Here is a 19568-nt window from a genome sequence, read left to right on the forward strand (position 1 = left end):
CGGATCTGCTGCAACCAGCGCAAAACCTGCACTTGTGCCGCAGGGGTCCACCTGCTGCGGGAGCCCCTCCCTTCCCGCGCCCTTCGGGAATCGATCGCCCATTGCACCCCCTTGAACTCAGTGCAGGAGCTCGCAAGCATCCCGCGAGAAGACCCGGGAGTAAATCCACACGTCCACAGGAGGAACGCATCAACTCGAATTTCTACAGAGGTACCTGACCATCCCGGATGAGTTTTTCCGATAAATAAGAATCCGCGGAGATTCTACCAGAGGTTGTTTTTTCCGGAGTTCAAATGCGAATCCCTGATCATAATGTCGTACAAAACATCGGGGAAATTCGTAAACCTGAGCGGGGCGTGTGAGGCTTGAAGACGCATTCATTCAGCGGTTCGCTACTTGGGTGAAGGTCGTGATGTGATGACTCAGGTAGGTGAAAGCTGCGAATATCTATCAGCTGAGGATCAATGCAGTGACTCTAGCGTGGGACAGCAGGGGTCGACGGCTTCTGCTCCAATGAAATACTCTTCGGTCAAAGCGAGACATCTCCGCATAATTAAACGTGGTGCTGCACACCGCACCAGGACACTTAAAGCTTGTCGCAGTGTATGCGGGGAACATTTCCAACTATATCGTTTCATTTCAGTATTAATGAATCTTTCTACATTTTTGAAGGCGTCGTATAGTCACGATGGATTGGTAACGCTTCTGCTGAAGCACGAAGGCATGGTGAAATGGCGCGATGGGTTCTAGAAGAATAAAAGAATAAGCCTTGCTGCGTCTTAAAAAATATTATCCGATATAAACGGGCAAAAGTCTACAATCGCCTTAATCCTACACATGCAGATGGCATTGTGAACTGGTCAAAGCTTGTATGTACGATGGGCGACAATTCTGTAAACTGTAGATGTTACCGTCGGATAAATTATTGTACCAAAGTGCCCTACATTAAGGATATTAATTGAGCCCATTATGGTTTGCGACTTGTGGGAATTGCCTGCCATCTCTACCGCAATTGGTAGACTTAGAGATGCATCAAGGTCTTTCCAAAATAATGCAATATTCCATTGCAACACCTTGAAATGCCTTTCCGCTGGTGAAAAAGTTTCTCGCGGAGACACGTTCCCGCGGATAATCGCGTAAACACGCGGGTAGGTGCGCCGACTCCAGAGGCTGCCTGTTTGAAACGACACAAATGAATAGTCAAAGTATCGGGAATGAATAAACGGAAGGCAGTCACGTCAAATTCTCCACATTTGCCTCTGCTGGGAGGCTCGTTTGCATTTCGCATGCTCTATGTTTTCAAATGCATGTTCTACAGACGCCATGTCACGCTTCTGGCGGCTCTTTTCGATGCGTACACGCCATGCGCAGATAACAAAGCAAGCTAACCCGTCCGAAGCCTGCACTCACCTCGTAGAAGCAGCACTGGAGCACCGTGACGAAGGTGGCGAGCGCGGCGTGCAGTCCGAAGACGATGTCGTTCATCTCCACCGGCAGCACACCCGTCGGGTGGCGCGCATAGTACTCGCCCTGCGGCGAGACCGCGCCATTTGTGCTCACGCGATCAGCCGCCCCAAAACACCTGAGGGGCTCAGCTGCATCGCCAATAAACACAGTCAAATCACAAGTAAGACACTTCTTTTTTACCTGGATTGATTTCAGCCACGTTTCAAAGAAACATGTTTCTCATATACACACCTATAGATGACATTCACTGCAAAGTTAGCCTGTTAATTTATTCGCTTGGCAACACTGGAAACGGCTACAGACATGGCGCGGCTTGTGCCACTGCGCCCGCACGCCGCAGAAAAAAAAAAAAAGCACACACCGGCGTGCGTCGTCGGCTCCATTCCAACCCTATTCTCAACGGTGGCGTCATGTCAACAGAGATTATGTTAATTGCCCTCACATTGGAGTCGAGGCATTGCTTTACGTTCGATGGGGTAGACCGTGGAACGTCCAACACACATCATGTGCTTAATACGGGCACGAACAAGTACAGCCATCCCGCGGAGCCCGACGTAACTAGTGACGGCGCATTCACATGGTTGCCTGCATGCGTGCCTCGCCAGTGAATATAACCTATTTGGCGCCACGTTCCCCACGCCGTGGCGCCAGGAGTTTGCCTTCCTGCCTGCCTTGGTATGCGTCCCGAATCCCACGTACTCTAGCACGAATTGCTTGACCACTCGGGGGCTGGAGGTGCGCAGGGCGTGCGTGCTTGCTGCCGTAGCTGCCCACAACGGCGGCCGTCAGCGCACACCCGCTGGTTGGTTACAGGGCCTGTCCGCAAGGATTGCATTGAAGATAGCGCGCAGTTTTGTTGGAAATGATCATCACACAAGCTGCTGTTACGTACGCAACGTAAACAAGAAAGCTTGCTCCGTCCGTCAGCCGCGTCAAGCACTTGACGCCCGGCCGACACCCGAGGCAGGACGCACTGCGCAATTGCTGCAGTGTGTCCCCACGTTCTCGATGAGCCCGTTGCGGAAATGCTCAAACGCGGCGTAGCCCGCCCTTCGACAAGCCCTTAGGCCTCTCCGGTGGTACTTGCGACGAAGAAAAGACGGGTCAATTCGCTTCTGCGTGGACTACTCGCGCCTCAACAAAATCCCACGAAAGACGCCTGTACGCTTCCTCGCATAGATGACGCACTCTGTTGCTTGTAAAGCGCCGAGTTATTATCTTCATTGGATTTAAGATCCGGCTATTGTAAAGTATCTATGACAGATATGGATTGTCCCAAAGCTGTGTTGGTCACAACTGTAGGGCTGTACGAATTCAACGTCATACCTTTTGGGCTGTGCAATGCGCCAGCGACTTTCGAAGGGATAATGGACAACAAACTGCGCGGCTTGAAGTGGAAAATATGCTTGTGTTACTTAGATGACATAGCCGTGCCTTGCCGCAGCGTGCTTGCGGTTAAACATAAAAATATGACGGTTTGCTGCTCGCAAACTTGCTTTTAGGCCATCTGGTGTCAAAAGACGCCGGCCTCAAAGGCCGGGCAAAACTTCGTGCCGTGGCGGAATCTTCCCAAGCCGACGACAGTGAAACAACTTCGCAGCTTCAACCGACATTGTTCTCACTTCCACCGTTTTCCACGCAATTTCGCCACCATCATTCCGCCTTTGACGAAGCTCCTTGGCGGAAGCAACGAGATCGGCGATTGGTCGACCTGCCTGCGGCAAAGCCTTCGTTACGTCGCGTCACCTCCTCATCTCGCCACCGGTACAACGACATGTCGATCCACGCGCTCCTAAGGGAAATTTACACATATGCCAGTGGTGTCGGCCTTGGCGCAGTACTAGCACAGATCAAGCCCGGATTTGAGGAGTACGTCGTCAACTACGCCAGCCGTGCCCTCACAGAAGCAGAAGTAAACTACTCCGTCACTGAGTAGGAACAGTGTTGGACGATGATTCGGGCTATTACGAAGTTTCCCACTTACCTGTACGGGCGCCTATTCTACCTAGTGACGGACCATCACGCCCTTTGTTGGCTGTTTTCGCTAAAGGATCACCCTGGCCGCCTCGGTCGCTCCGATGTATACGGCTGGAAGAGACCGACATACGAGCCGTATGCCCGGCCGCAAGCACACAGACGCAGACACTCTTTCTCGGCCGACAGTTCATCCTGTGTCGATTGCACTCAGGCCCCCTTTGATATCACCGACATGGCTGCTGAGCAGCGAAAGGATCAGTGGATCGCTTCCATCGTACAATTTCTGTCCCGTCCGTCGCCAGCAGCCGCGCTCAGCTCGTTTCGCCGTCAAGCTGCCCGCTTTGCTGTACGTGCCCACCTGCTCTTCCTTCCTCTGTGACGTGCAGTGTGCCCATGGAGGCGTCCGGAAGGTACTTCGGCTTCACTTTTACTGGCGTGGAATGTGCACCTTCGTAACGAAATATGTCTGCTCCTGTCGAAATTGTCAGCGCCGTAAGGCTCCTCCGCGACCAACAACGGGCGAAGTCCAGCCTCTGCAGCTGCGCGCTCCTTCGATAGAGTGGGTATCGACCTCGACGGGCCGCTACCTTGCACAGCCAGGGGAACACCGCTGGATTATCGTCGCGGTAGACGCGATACGCCGAGACAGCTGCTCTGTCAGCCGCCACAGCGCGGGACGTGGCATCCTTCCTTCCCCGTCGTTTCATACTTCGCCACGGAGCGCCGCGACAGCTGCAGAGCGACAAAGGTCTTTTTGTCTGAAGTTTTCTGAACATTCTTGGCCGAATGCAACATGTTCATCGCACTACCACAGCGTACCACCCGTAAACCAATGGTCTGACAGAATGCTTCAGCCGCAATCTTGGAGGCATGCTGTCTGTTTATTTATTCAGATCATTCAAGCTGGGATCAGGTCCTTACGTTCATCACGTATGCGTACAATACCGCGATGCAAATGACTATTGAATTTTCGCTGTTTTTACCCCCTCTACGGACGACAGCAAACCTGCACGCTGGATCCACACGGTCCTTCAGTGGATCCCTGACCCATCCTAATACACGCCGATTTCCAAGTTTCGCAGTTCGCCTAGGAATGCTGCCTTCTCGCTCGCATATTCCTCCTGAGCACCAATTCAGCCACAGAAATCTCGCCAAGACGCATCCAGTGCAACAAACATTGCTGTGATGTAACTCTATTGTGATGAAGTCCCATTGCCGATACGTGAGTAAACTTTGTTATTAGTCTTGATCCGCGACAGTTACGCTTGGTGACAGTTACGCGACAGTTACGCGACAGTTACGTTTGTTCCGCGACAGTTACGCTTGGTGAAGAGGCATTCCGGACGGAGTTTATTGTGCTGGCGCAAGCTACCCATGACGTTATTTTGGGTACAGATTTCCTACGCGACAGCGGAGCTACGCTCGACTGTGGTACTGGCGAAATTTTTTTCCGGGGTGAAATTCTGCCCACACCAGTTGACGATCCCAGCGAGACCAGCACAGGTGTGCTTTCAGTTATTGAAGATACCCTTTTACCAGCTATGGCAGCTTCGTTTGTTCCGGTCAACTCTGCTCTTCTTTGTTCGGGAAGCTGCACTATTGTAATTGAAGGCGATGCGAACAACACGGCCAAGGAAAATATTTTGGTACCCCGAGCTCTGGTCGAGGCCACAGACGGACGTAGTCATGTGTGGACGGTGAATGCATCTAGTGAGCCAGTAGTTCTTCCCTGTGGATTCGAGATTGCCAGCTTCGACGAACAAGTCAACGTCGCCATTCAAGCGGTGAACCACAACCCCGACCATATCACGACAGAAAAACCTGACTATACGCCGCCTTTAAGCGCATGATCAACGGCTCCCTTTCATACGTCGAACAGTGCGAACTACTGAAAACGCTCACTCCCTATAGGCGTCGGCTTTCGACTTTACACAGCGGGATCCTTCCTTTCCCGTTCCTGCGTCCAGGCTCCAGCATCAAATCAACACCCGCGATGCGACCCCTATACGCCAAAAGCCATATCGAGTGTCGCCTCCAGAACGGAAAATAATAAATGACCAGGCGCAAGAAATGCTGAGCAAAGGGGTGATCCACGTGTCCTCAAGCCCCTGGGCCACACCCGTGACCTTTGTCAAGAAAAAAGATAATTAATGGTGATTTCGTGTCGACTATCATCGTCTCAATGCTGTCACCAAAAAGGACGTATATCCCCTACCGCGCATCGATGACGCTATCGACTGCCTTCATTCCGCTTCATATTTCTCTTCTCTCGATCTCAGGTCAGGATATTGGCAAATTCCGGTACGCCCAGCAGACAACGAAAAAACAGCCTTCGTGACACCAGACGGCCTATTCGAATTCAACGTCATGCCTTTTGGGCAATGCAATGCGCCTGCGACGTTTGAAAGGTTTATGGACCCAATTTTGCGCGGCCTTCAATGACAGATATGTATGTGTTATTTGGACGACATCATAATCTATGGCACGACGTTCACCGAGCATAACCAACGCCTTGGCATTGTTCTTGACAGGATTCAAAAACCATGGTTGGTTCTGAATTCAAAGAAGTGTCGTTTCGCAGAACGTCAAGCAATCGCGCTGGGGTTTCTCGTCGACAAGGACAGTATTCGGCCGGACCCGTAAAAGATCTGAACAGTTCGAGGCTTCGTCGTACGACGTTCGTTAAAAGACCTCGGAGGTTTTTGGGCGTTCCTATTTTAGACGTTTTATTAAGGATTTCGCGTAACTTTCTCACCCCCTAAATTGCCTGCTACAGATGATGATAAATTCTTTTATTAGGAAGGGGAGGACCGAAGGTCGCAGGAGGGGGAAGAGGGGGAATGGGGAGGGAGGTAGACGCCCACTAAATCACGCTCGCCAGGCCACTGGCAGCGCCAAACTGGTCTAAACGCCAACCTGGGCTAGCCTGCTACAGAAAGACACCCCTTTTTTGTGGACGCCAGAATGTGAAACCGCATTTCAGCAACTAAAGTTTTTACTTACTCCAAGCCCAGTTCTTCACCACTTCAACCCAGCTGCCCCTCAGACCGAACTTCACACCGACGCCAGTGGAGTCGGCGTTGGTGCTGCACTCGTCCAGATCCAAGGCGGGGCAGCACGTCATCGCTTATGCCTACCGAACGTTGACGAAAGCCGAAAGTAACTACACCGTCACTGAACTTGAGTGTCTAGCGGTGATCTTCGCCGTTCAAAAGTTTCGTCCATACCTGTATGGGCGTCACTTCTCCATCATCACGGACCACCACTCACTTGCTGGCTGGTTGGTCTGCGTGACCCATCCGGCCGGCTAGCTCGCTGGGCATTGCGCTTACAAGAGTACGGTTTTTCTGTGTCGTACCAGAGCGGACGCCGACACACTGACGCGGACTGCTTGTCCCGCCTTCCTGTCTCGATGCACCCGTGTGACGACGGTCACTTTGATGACTGACTGGAATCTCTGTCGACTTCAGTGCCCACCACCTCCAACTTGAAAAAAGAACAACTGAAGGATATTTAAAAAAAAAAAAAAACATGTTTGATGCAGCGCAGCGAGCGCAGCTGTCGTGCCCGTTTGTCGTGCGTGACGCGTCTTGTTGTTCAAGAACTATTCGGTGGATGGCGCCCGCTTTCTTTTGGTAATGCCCGATAGGCTTCGCGCCGCCATTTTGCATGCTACGCACGACGACCCCACAGAGGGTCACCTTGGCTTTGTGCCGCTACATCGGCTCAAACAGAATTTTTACTGGCCAGGAATGCGGCGACTTACGAAGCAATATACGTTGCCGGCTGCCCCCAATGCCAGCGTCATAAACACCCGGGAAGCCCTATATATATATATATATATATATATATATATATATATATATATATATATATATATATATATATATATATATATATATATATATATATATATATATATATATATATATATATATATATATATATATATTTGTGGGTGTATCCCGAAACGCCCTTCCCCTTTTACCGCTTTCTGTTTCAACCCGTTCTCAAAACACCCTTCCCGTTTCACATCGCTCCCAGAACGCCCGCCTCAAATAGATAAGTTTCTGAGCTCGCTGTGCGCTTTTATGCCTCCAAAATTGTGCTGGGCAAGGTAGTGTAGGTTACTGAGTAATGACTACAACCTATTTTACTTTTGCCTAAATATTTAGCGCGGGGGCAAATTCTATTTTACCTTGCCTAGTAAGTAAGCAAGTTCGTGGTCCTGATCCCTTTTGACTTAGGGCAGATGCATCAAACTCCACAGGAAGTTGGAACATACGCTTGCACATATGGAGAAATTTCACTTAAGAAATTGTTGCCACCCGTGGTGTGGTGTTTGGGATCGAGTATTTGCACCAGCACCACCAGAGCTTTTCCTGGCACAGTAGTTTTCTTTTGCACCGTCAGGAGGCACCACGGGTGTCAAAGAGTACACAGTACACACAGTACACGCGTACACACGTACACACCGAGCACGCGCGCCCTCGCACACACGCGTGGAAAGCTGGTCCGTTTGTGGCAGAAAAGCGAGGCTGTCGGCAGGTCCGGCAGGCCGGTCCACTTAGCTCCCCACTTGATCTATGCAGGAAATACGCCGAGTGGGGACCTTTTCTAGACTTCGGTGGTACTGCTCCCATCGACGCAGTCGTCGTTTGGTGTGCGAAGCTTGCTGCTCTTTTGTTTTTTTCTGAGGCGCCCGTGAATGCCAGCCTGTCGGCTAATGTCGTCGCTTCCTGATGTTCGTCGTTTAGCTTTGTACATTCGTGGATCAAATGCTGTATCGTCTCGCTCTGCGCTTCGCACATCCGACACGTTGGGTCCGCGCCGAATAGCTCGTGCCGCCTTTGCTGCGTGAGCAGGGATCGCGTGCGTGCCTGGAACAGCAGGGCGCTGTCTGTGTCGCCACGGTAATAACGCATCGGCACTGGTTCTTCCTTATGTTTGTGGTACTCGGAGAGGCTTTGCTTTCTGGAGACCACTATGCGACAGGTTAATTTGCTCGCGCATAGCTCTTTATTGACGATCTGTTGCCACTTTTGATCGGATTTAGCTTCATGTTTTGTAGAATTTTGGCTGTACTTCCTTCCCAGGCTGGTGATGAGTCTTTTTATCCAGTCAGTTTTCAAATTTCTGTATCGAAGGTGCATGTATATGCGTTTGCCGTAGTTTGTGGTCGCCATGAATCTGGTCCTGCCAGCGTAGTGTAGTTTTGCCCTCGCCTCTCTGACTTCGTAGGGGGACCAGCCCATTTCGCCTGTGATTGCGGAGTTTGTGGTCGCGCAGTTGCCTCCAAGCAGCCACCGGCCCAGCTCGTTTTGGTGTTTCTCCATGCATTTCAGCGTTGGTCTAGAGTAGGCCAGCACATCATCTGCGTATGTTACGGCTGGTACTCCGAGTGCCTTCCACAGTGTGCGCCCTACAGTGTAGGGGTTGCATGAATGTCTTGCGAGGTGCCATGTTAGCCCTTTCAATTTGTTTTATTTTTTCACAGTGTCCTTCTCGTGCTGTTCGAGGTAGTTCGCTTGACTGCCGATGGTGATGCCCAGGCACTTGTATGAATTTGTCCGGTGTAGATTTTCATTTTGGAGCGTGAATGGATCTTTGATCTCCTCGTACATTTATGCCCATCCACTGCGTTTTTGCTGCGTTAAATTTCAGCTGGTCTTTTGTTGCTATCTTTGAGCAGATGTCGAGCAGGTCTTGCAGGTCTGTTGCGAATTCTTCTAGAAGAACAATGTAATCGGCAAAGGCGAGGCACTCTATTTTGCTGTATTCTTCCTCTCCGTCTTTCGTGATGGTCGACAGGCGTAGGCCTGCTCCCTCCTTGTCAAGGGCGTTTAAGAGTTCGTTGATATAGATGTTGAAAAGCGTTGGGGATAATGGACAGCCTTGCTTTAGTCCGATGCTGACATTGACTTCCTGTGGCTTGTATTTGTCGAATTCGTATATGGCAGTGCAGTCTTTGTACACCTCCTTTATTAGTTCAATCATCCCATCTTTTAGCTTTAGTTTTTTTAAGTTTGTCCCATAGCCTTAATTGAATGGGGCACCGTGTCATATCCCTTTTTCATGTCAAGAAATGCCAGGAATAGTTGTGATTTGTCTTTGTGTTTCATTTCTATGGCTTGGATTAACGTGAAGATGTGGTCACTTGTTCCTCGGTTAGGGCGAAAACCAATTTGGGCATCTGCTAATTTGTTGTTGTCCGCACAATATTTTTGAATTGTGCGATTTATTGCGGTGCATAAGAGCTTTAGCACTGTGCTGAGAACAGCTATTGGTCGGTACGACTCAAGTTCATCAATGGGTTTTCCTTTGCCCTTTTGTAGAAGATTAATCCGTGCCTTCTTCCATTTTTGTGGCACATGAAGGGTTTCCAGAGTTTTGTTTAAGTAGTGAAGGAGTGCTTCGCGTGCTTTTGATTGCATTTATTTTATGAATTCGTTGGGAATTTCATCCAGGCCGGCCGCTTTGATTTTTTAGGCAGCTGATATGGCGCTTCAGCTCCGCAGGTGAAATTTCTTGGAGCAGAGACTAACTCTACTCGGTAGATGGCGCCACCGACACGTTTTGGTTTTAAAGCTCTACAGGTGATAGCTACAGTATTCTCAAACAACTACAATTATTGTGAACACTTCGCCCGAAAAGTGAAATATTCAAGCTACTTTAAGCGAAAGAAAATAGTTTACTGACTTTCACAGAAAAACAGTGTCTTGTTGAAATTGCATTGCATCAATTACACGCAAGACCTCTAGGATGTATACCGTCAGGCGCCATCTGCTGCCCATACACCGGTACGGGGCGAGAGCTCGTCAAGCTGTCCACAGCAGCTTTTTCTTTCGCCCCGTCATGTCTTATAAAGAACATGAAATAAAATTCTATTCTAAATACATATGAGCAAGAAAATTATGCCTGATCAGATTTCGCTACTTGCGCCGCGGCGGCCGGAATATGCAAACCGCAAACGGCGTGCTAAAGCGTTTCCTACCGTTTTCAGCGGCAAACGGAAACTCCGGCTCCCGGTGACACAGTATACGGTGACGCAAACAGGGTAACGATATGCTAAAACTGTTTATTATAGACAGATAACTACCTAAGTGTTTGCTTTTGCTTTTCCACGTTGCGTGCCCGCCTATGTATTATCCGTAAAAAGTACACGCAAGAGAATACAGCTTGGAGTGCTCTTTAAGCCTGGATGAAAAATGTGTGCGAACTATTTCCTCCAAGAAAAACTTTTAGCTTTATACTTCAATGGCCATTCTTCTACAGACATTTGCATATAAAGTGACCGTTAGCCACATATTAAAATAGGTCGTACCACTGACTTGGCCCATGCATAATAGTTACCGCTTTCATAAAATACGTTTTTTGTGTAGTTAGCTAGTTTTGGTAATTATATTCCGCTAGATCTTTTTCTTTCGTAGAAATGAAACAGTAGCTCTGTACTACCACCAATAAATTATTAGTTGCATTTGTTAAAACACCCAACTTATTCTCAGCAAGAGCTACGGACGCTACAAACTGGCACTGCGACCGCGGAAAGGTTTTTTTTTTTTTGTTTTCAATTCTCGTCCTTTCTTTTTTTGTGTGTGTTGCATATAAGTGCATGTGCATTCGTGTATGCAACCGTAGGGACTGGAACCATCACCGCTGCCGCGGAGTACGCATGCGACCAACACGTTCCAGACCGCTCGACCAACGCAGAAGCAGACGGAAGGGTCTGGTTTCGGCTACAATTCACCAACGCTGTACCGGGTCTGACGTTACGCAGCAACCTACATGTTTTTTAATTGGCGCCGCGTATCGTAAAACGGACAATTGCAAAAAGGCTGCAGGTTAACAGCACGTCTGCAACTTTGGTTCCGCCAGCCGTAGCGTTTTTTTGCTGTGAAATACGTTTGACGTAACTCAATTTAATTTTCAGGTTACAGCGGACGCAAGTAATTTTCGACTTTCGGTTGCGTCGGACGTAACTCAAAACATGAAGTTAAAAATACTGGCGGCCACAACTTTAATTTCAAAAATCGCACGTCTCGCTCCGAGTCACCCGAGTCAAAACAGTGTTCGTTATACCGGGAAGGGGCTAAATGGGAAAATACGAAACGGGAATGTCGTCTTGTACCGGGTTGAAGCGGCAGGGAACAAACGAGAAGGTTCAAACGGGAACGGGTTCAAATGGGAACAGGCGAAATGGGAAAGGGCGAAAAGGAGAGGTCGTTTTGCGCCGGGATGAAACGGGAGGGAACAAGCGGGAAGGATTAAGTGGGAATGGGTTCAAACGGGAACCTTTGAACCCATTCCCATGAACCCATGCTTTTTAGTTAATCTTTCAATATTTTCAGGTAACCGAAGCGAACAAAGATAACGAGAAAGCGTTGGGCTCGGGCATTTCGGGGTCATGAAATAATTTTTTCGGCGCATGCACTCACACACGCACACAAGATTGAAACCTGGTGTTTAAAACCTTGTTTAAAATTTTCCCACGGCGTTAACTGGGCTGCCTCTGCATAACGATCGCATAAGTGCCCTTTCCACAGAGTGTTAATGGTCTCGTGCACGGCGCTCACCTCTTAAAAGTGCATATTTCCAGTAACTCAGGTGAGGTCCATAACAATAAAAACACGGACGGGAAGCAAGAAACCCACGCAGGCCGACCGCACGCGGAATATTTTCACGGCTACAAAGTGCATGAACGACCTACTGAAAAAAATCATATGACGATTACTATACCCCATAATGCGAAATTTGTGCGCAGCACGAACAGCAGTCTTCTCGGCCACGGCGCATTTCTGCTGCGTCTCAGAAAGTGATCGCGTGATCAGCGAACGCACGACGGTGCGCGCTACAGCGCCGTTATCTCGCAGCGCTTGGCTTCAGCCAAGCATGTTGCAAATCGTTTTTGAACCTCCCGCGCAAATGTCACGGGGTTCGGATGAGCCGCAAACGGGAAAGGAGCACGTGTGAGGGGAGGCAGTGAGACAAAGATGACACCTTAGCCGCACGTGCCGCCCTCCCCCTCACACATTCGCCAGGCACTGCTCGTCTGCTTTCTTTCTCCTGGGGTGTCTCCTTCGCTCACTCAGTTACGCGGACGCCTTCGCTGCCGCTGCCGCGAAACCTCTGTACCGGAGGCCAAAGTGCTGCGCGTTAAAATGGCCACCGACCGCTCGATATGTGCGAGTATAAACCGCAATTTTCAAATGCGAACACCTTTCGTGTGATGAACGGGATCATTGAGGGTGCTTGTTTAGTTTGTTTTGTTTGAAACGCTTATTCCACAGTGTTCTCGGCTTATGCAGTGCGGCGAAGAGGGTTTCGCAAGGAGGACTAGGGCATGCGGTTTTCGGACACGAATGGACGCAGCGTCTTCTCCGCCTCGCGCCGCGTACGAAAGGAGGAGTCGAACCATTCGCAGTGCACCGCAGAAGCCCCAGTGGACCTAGATAAACTAGAAGCTGGTCTCGAAGATCCTCATCAAACGGACACGTTAAAGTAACATGTACAGTTGTCGCCGGGGTACATTGATGTGACGGGTATAACACGAGAAATAAAACTGAATGAAGCGACCCTGCTCGCCAACTGGCTGCAGTGCCTCACCTGGACAACGGGGCTGAAGTAGATGCCGAGGTTGAAGAAGGAGTACGCCAGAAAGCCCGTCAGGTTGAGGCCGATGAAGTCAAAACTCAGGCCCACCACGCTGGAACAGGAGGCAGAAAATACGCTGTCAGACCACGAAATAATAGGGCGAGAGAAGAAAAGAAAATGAAATCCCATCTCTGCTGTAACTCGGGGCGCGGAAGCGAAACGATTCCCGTTCAGGTTCTTATATCGCTTAAAATGGTTCAGTCCCGGTTCAGCCCCGGAACGAAACATTAACTGTTCCCAACTGTTCGAACCGTTACGGACATGCGCGAAAGAGTTGATGTATTATTAAAGCTAAGTTTTAGTGTGCTCACTGAGGCCGTCCGTAACGCGAAAACAAGTGAAGTGAGAGGAGAAAAAAACGCTTCCCGTGGCGAGAATCGAACCTTAACCCCTCGCGTTATGAAGCCGGCGTCTATTCCATTGTTACATTTCGACATGGTCCAAGTGGTTCGGATTTGGAGAGGGGTGTATGGACGTGTCGAATTAGAAAACTCCGGCTATCGCATTCCCAAAGCATGTGTGCCAAACTTGTAAGCTGGGGGCAGTGTTTACATCTACTGTCATGAATTTTTGGGTGGAAGCGCCTGTAGAGGCCTGGGTTCGGATATGTATTAGTCTGAAGACGTCTCCATGCAACTTCTTGTTTTTTGGTCAGCAACGGGTCGGCTGCAGGGTACTTCCGCCTTCCGCCTCTGTATTGATCGAGCACGTGCCGGTAGGTGCACAAGCGACCCTTGGTGTTGTCGGCAGTGTGTAGGACGGGTTGCAGCGGCTCTCGGTGGGTGAATTCTCGAGCAGCCTCGTTGGCCCGTTCGTTGCCTTCCAGCCCCGCGTGTGCGGGTGTCCATATTAAAGTGGTTCGGGTGTCTACGTTTTTGTCCCGCTGGGCAAGGACTTGCAGTGCCGCACTGGAGATTCTCCCCTTTGTGAAGTTGCGGATTGCAGGCTGGAAGTCGCTGACAATTTTTCTCGCTTGGGTTGTGGATAGGGCTAACGCTATGGCTAGTTCTTCACCTTCTTCGGGGTGTCGTGTTCGGATAGAGCAGGCGGTGAGAACCGCCTCTCCTCTGGACAAAATAAAGTTACTTCCTCCTCCTTCTCCCCACCGTGGAAAGACGATGATGATCCGTCACGAGAAACCTTCGCGTCAACCATCGTCGTCGTTAGACGTAGGGGTGCCTGGTTTTTTTTTTTTTTTGACCAAATTATTTAATCTTACAGGGACCTAAAATATTTCAAAGGATTGCGGCAGCAACACAGTCCGAAATACAAAGGCTCATCTAGGAATATCCACATATCAATTTAAATTCGAAAAAGAAACAAAGGTACATTTTGGTCGATCGATCTCGACTGAAAACTATACCCACATATAGATGCTGCGTATTCGAAGAGTGCCATGCTCTCTAAAATCGCAGTGCATTAAGTGCGCTTAGTGACATGGCGTTTGTTTGTGTACGAGATTTCGGCAGACGTTAAAACCCCCAGGTGGTCAAAATTAATCCGTAGCGCTCCACTATGGCCCGCCTCATCGCCTGCGTTGCGTCGGCGCGTTAAACCCTGCAATCGATGGATCGATCGATCGATCGATCAATCAATCAATCAATCAATCAATCAATCAATCAATCAATCAATCAATCAATCAATCAATCAATCAATCAATCAATCAATCAATCAATCAATCAATCAATCAATCAATCAATCAATCAATCAATCAATCAATCAATCAACATAGCGTTTGTTGCAAATTCCTATGATGATGATTATTGGTTTTACTGGCACAGGGCCAACTATCGGCAAATAGTTACAAAGCGAAATACCTGATTATCAAATGGAGTCGAGTTAAGAACATCAGGCAGTTAGAGTACAAGTAAAATTAAGGTGGTTAAAATGCAATACGATGGCTGGTGTGATGGGCCAGGTTGTAGAATAAAACTTTAAAAGAGAGATAAGATTATTGGTGTGTAGGGCTATGTGAAATTATGTTTGGCATTAAAGGAGGTGAAAAATTTGGATCTTAGTCGAAAACTTAAAAACACGTTAAACAGAACACACGGGATCGACGGCTAAGAGGTATTGTGGGTGTAGTGGAATATGTCGTCTTTAATGTTTTGGGAACTGTTTGCGTCGTTTTGCGTCGACGCCATGTTTTACGATGTTGTTGCCTGATGTGTGGCTTGAGGTCGGTGTAGGTGACTCTGGTTACGTCCAATGCGTCCTCAAGTGCAGCAGCTGCGGCGCCTTTATCGGCCAACTCATTTCCAGCGATCCCAGAATGCCTGGAACCCAGCATATCGTTACTTCCAGATACCGCATTTTCGCGCGGATAACCCGCCCCTCAATATAATCCGTACCCCCATTTTCAGCCCGCCGAAAAGAAAAAAAATCCTCTCGTATTGCCCGCACATTTGATACAAAAAAGGCTGCACCAAAGCTCAAGCAACTCATCACATACTATGTAGACAGAAAAAGCGTATATTTAGCAAGTAAAATACACTGACTGCAAGGCGAAAGTCACAATTCACTCAGTCTCACTGCTCTCGCTAGGGCTATCACTTGAGCCGCAGTCCTCACTGTTGTACACAAGGTCATCTTCACGGCACAACGCGCAGTGCAGCTTCACGGCACAACGCGCATTGCCGTGAAGCTGCACTAAAAAAAAAAACGCAGATTATTTGCACCTTTACTTTGCCACTGAAATTTTCGCCTTTTTGGTGCGGGTTATACGAAAAAAAAATACGGTGTGAGGGGTATGCGGACATGATTGCTTTAAAAGAGGATTGATAACGTGGTTCCTGGAAGAATCTTCGGATGACACTGTACGTGTCACACCCAGAGAATCTGTATAAAGAATGAAATTGGGAATGCGATCCCCAACAAAGTGACTTGCGACGAGAAAAACGCCGTGCGCTTCTGCCATGAAAATAGTAACATACTGTCCTCCCCCCCGTGTCATGGTTGGTGGCGTGTTCTGCCACGTTATGATATTTAGATTCATAGTATTATTTATCGCGAATACTGCAACCCAGATTTCCTGGCCCCAACAGGAGGGGCAATTGGCAGTAAACAAAACATTGTTACGCAAACATGCATTTGTTTAACGATCAATTTTTGCAAGTAAGGAAAAGATACAGGAAATACAGTGCAGGTAAGTCAAGATGTAGCACCCGGTACACTGAATATGCACACTGACCAAGACTCTCCCTGGAGCGCTTGGTTTCCAGGAGCGCGTTCCGTTCAGAAATGGTACGTCGAAAGAAACTGCGCTTAAACTGATTTGTTTTAGCGGAAACGGGCTGAATTTGGGTCCGTGTGCAGCACAAGACACCGCAATAGAAGTTTTCGACACTTCACTCAAAAATTCTGCAGCCTCGTGTTTCTCCCGGGGAGAAAAGAGCTGCGCCGGAGGAGGGTAGGCCGCGGCTGCACGTACAATACGAGCCACCTGGAGAGGTGAAGGCACCGACGGGGGCGAACACGAGGCTCCTAGCGATGGTTAGCGAGCGGAACTAGCTTCGGAGCCTACTGTCTCTCAAGTCATCATGGGCGCGGCCGCAATTATCAACAGATGGTTTCCCGAGCCGATCAACAGACGATACACCTAAGCTTTCACCTTCACATTCATGGAACGTTCTAAGCATCCCCCGTAATTTTTTTTACAGCAAAGCTCTATACCTCTACCCCCCCAACGGCCTCATTATCCGTGGGCAAAAACGCTGACTAAAACAACACACCGGGACACTCGATCATTTTCCGACGCCTCGCCACTTCGTGCTTCAAAGACACGAGACTTTTACAGCAAAGCTGTATACCTCTAACCCCCAACGGTTTCATCTCCGTAGGCAAAAACGCCAAAGACTGAAACGCCGAGCGGATGCGTCAGGCTAATCAGGCGTACAGCATGGAGCTCAGAATTCGTTTAGGGAAACCAGAAAACAGGCATCGAAACCGCATTATGGATGATAAGGCGCCTGCGAACAATGGGACCTCCCACCATGTGTTCCTGGTAAATATGTTTGCAGATTATCTTTGAAGGCTAGACAAAATCTAGTGACACTATAGCCGAGCGCAAGCGACAATCCCGCCGAGACGACGATAAACATTTCATACCCTCCTCCATCACTATTTGTAGTGGTTTACAACAGCTTTGCTGGACATTTACTTTCGCAGGGTGGATGGCGACTCTTTTTTTTTTATCCTTTTGTCAACTCGTCAAAGACATCTGTACTCTGTGCACCCGGAACACGCTTAGGAACCATTGGGAAAGAATAAATGTCGTCCGGGAATACTATTTGAGGCGGAAGAATTTCTGAGCCTTGGTGCAAGGTTTGCTAGCCGGGTGGCATGTTTAGTAAGCTGGCTGGCTGGACTCCGGCTACCCCGAGGGTGCAGCACGTGCCTTGCAACTGGAACCCTAGACCTCGAGGGGTTCTCAATCCGTGCCCGTGGCTCAATGTTGGGCGTCCCCTGTTGACATGAGGAGGCTCTCACCTTCTGCGTTTCCAGTTGAGGTAGATCTGCGGGTAGAAGGAGACGGACCAGGCGGCGAAGTACATCCACCCAAACACGGCGCTCAGCACGTTCAGCCAGGACAGCCGGAGGACGCTGATACGCACGAAGGCGCCGCTCGTGCTGCGCACCAGGATAAACACGGGCACGCTGCTCAGTCTTGCAATGGTTAAGGCTTGGGCGAGTTGGTGCATAATTACAAAGAGGGGAACAGCGCAACACAGACGAAACACAGAAAGAGAGTGACAACCATGAGCGCTCGTGGTTGTCACTCTCTTCTTGTGTGTCGTCTGTGTTATCACTCTCTTCTTGTGTTTCGTCTTGTTGTGTTTCCTCTGCGCTGTTCCCCTCTTTGTAAGCTGCTCAGTCCGCGTCGGTAGTTGCGGAACGCACGTATACTCATTCCCTCCCACAGAGACGCTCCTCTGCCGCATCTTACGTGTTGCGGTGTTATGTAAATGCTGCAATGGCATTTATTGCGAGTGTGTACCGCGGTGAGACGGCAAGTGGGAACCAAGCCAAGCTAGCTCCAAGCATCACGATCAGTGCTAGAGACAAGTGATCCGGAAATGGAGTGTCCCAATGGTGATGATAAAAAAATCGGTCAGCTTTAGCACTTGTGAACGTAGTCTTGCACAAGCGAAAGGTGTGTCTGGCTTGGTTTTGCAAAGGCTAGGTACACAGTGTTTCATGAAAGTTAGGCTTGTGGATAATTGTATTCGGCCTGTCGCTTGCGCTGACGCGCGCACACAGATGGCCCGAGTGACCGAGCGCCGGCGAAGCAGCGGTTAAGCGCTTCCCTAGTCACGTGGTACCGCAGCAGCGAGGCCTCTCCGCAGCGGATAGCGCGGGATGTGACGTCACCCCTAGCTGCCGCTCTTGCACTCTGGTGGCTCAAGGTCATTGCGACGAGACCTCGCGAGACATGGCGTGCTTTCGCTCCAATAACGTCCTCGGTGAGACTGGTGCGTAACCATTAATTGGTGCACACCCATGAATGCACTGACAGCCGTATTATTTATCACTAATACTGCAGGCCAGATTGCCTGGCCCAAGAAGGAGAAGCAACTGTCCGTACACAAAGTATTGTTACATAAACATGCATTTTACATAGATCAATTTTTGGAAGTTACAAATATGAAAGAAAATACAACGCAGGTCAGTCAAGGCGTAGCACACCGTACACTGAATATACACAGTTAACAGGGCTCCCCTGAAGTGCTTGGGAATAGGAGTGTGCGAATATTCGAAAATTTCGAATATTACTCGAATATTGAATGTGGTATATTCGTATTCGCTTCGAAAAACCCGCATTAGAAACATTTCAAATATTCGGAAGGGTTCGAATAATAGGGTATTATGGAATATTTGGATTGATTAGTTTTAACGGGGGACGTACGCGGCTTTTAACTTCAGAATAAAACGACCAAAACATCGTTTTTTTTTGCACCAAAACATCGTTTGTTTGCAGGCTACATACTCGGCTTCCATGTTTTTGTATCCTGTGCGTTTGCAAAGTTTTTCCGCCCAAAACTGGCAATGTCAGCGCAAAAGAACGAAAAAAACGGCAATTTTCAGACCGCTGTATCTCCGCAATGGTGCGACCGGGCGCGGCCATTTTGGTACATTGGATGGACTGAGCGATCCTCTTTCCGGCCGAGGCCGTCTCTTATATCTGCATTCATTCACAAACGGACGAACGGCAGAATAACAACGACTCACAGACGAAGCCAGAAATAGATTCTGAAGCGCGAATGGCTTTCCGGTCGCCGCGCGCTGAAAAAGCCCTCCTGATCGGGCGTCGCCGCGACAATGCAAGATGGCGGCCGCCTGAACTGCGTAGTGCGCCTTTCTTAGTTAATTTTTGCTGCTTCGCTCAGCCAAGTTTCTTTTCAGTCATTTCATCTACTGTGGCATTCAACACGGAAACTATCGCGATGGCAATGCCTGAGATCACAAGCCAGATT

General features: G+C 49.1%; 1 protein-coding gene across 5 annotated transcripts in view; it reads right to left on the reverse strand.

Annotated features, from left to right (window-relative positions):
- Positions 1–19568, reverse strand: part of LOC144174287 (cystinosin-like) — a 190663-nt gene that overhangs the window by 13988 nt on the left and 157107 nt on the right. For all 5 annotated transcript variants that reach the window (XM_077702902.1, XM_077702899.1, XM_077702900.1 and 2 more), the window contains 3 exons: positions 17584–17724; positions 13048–13147; positions 1411–1530 (listed from right to left, as the gene is read on the reverse strand). In XM_077702902.1, the coding sequence (XP_077559028.1) occupies positions 1411–1530; positions 13048–13147; positions 17584–17724 (361 nt within the window). The remainder of the gene's footprint in view (positions 1–1410; positions 1531–13047; positions 13148–17583; positions 17725–19568) is intronic.

This window comes from Haemaphysalis longicornis, unplaced genomic scaffold (assembly GCF_048455015.1).
Source record: "Haemaphysalis longicornis isolate Haplotype H1 unplaced genomic scaffold, Haemaphysalis longicornis Haplotype H1 scaffold_3, whole genome shotgun sequence".
Classification (NCBI taxonomy): Eukaryota; Metazoa; Arthropoda; class Arachnida; order Ixodida; family Ixodidae; genus Haemaphysalis; species Haemaphysalis longicornis.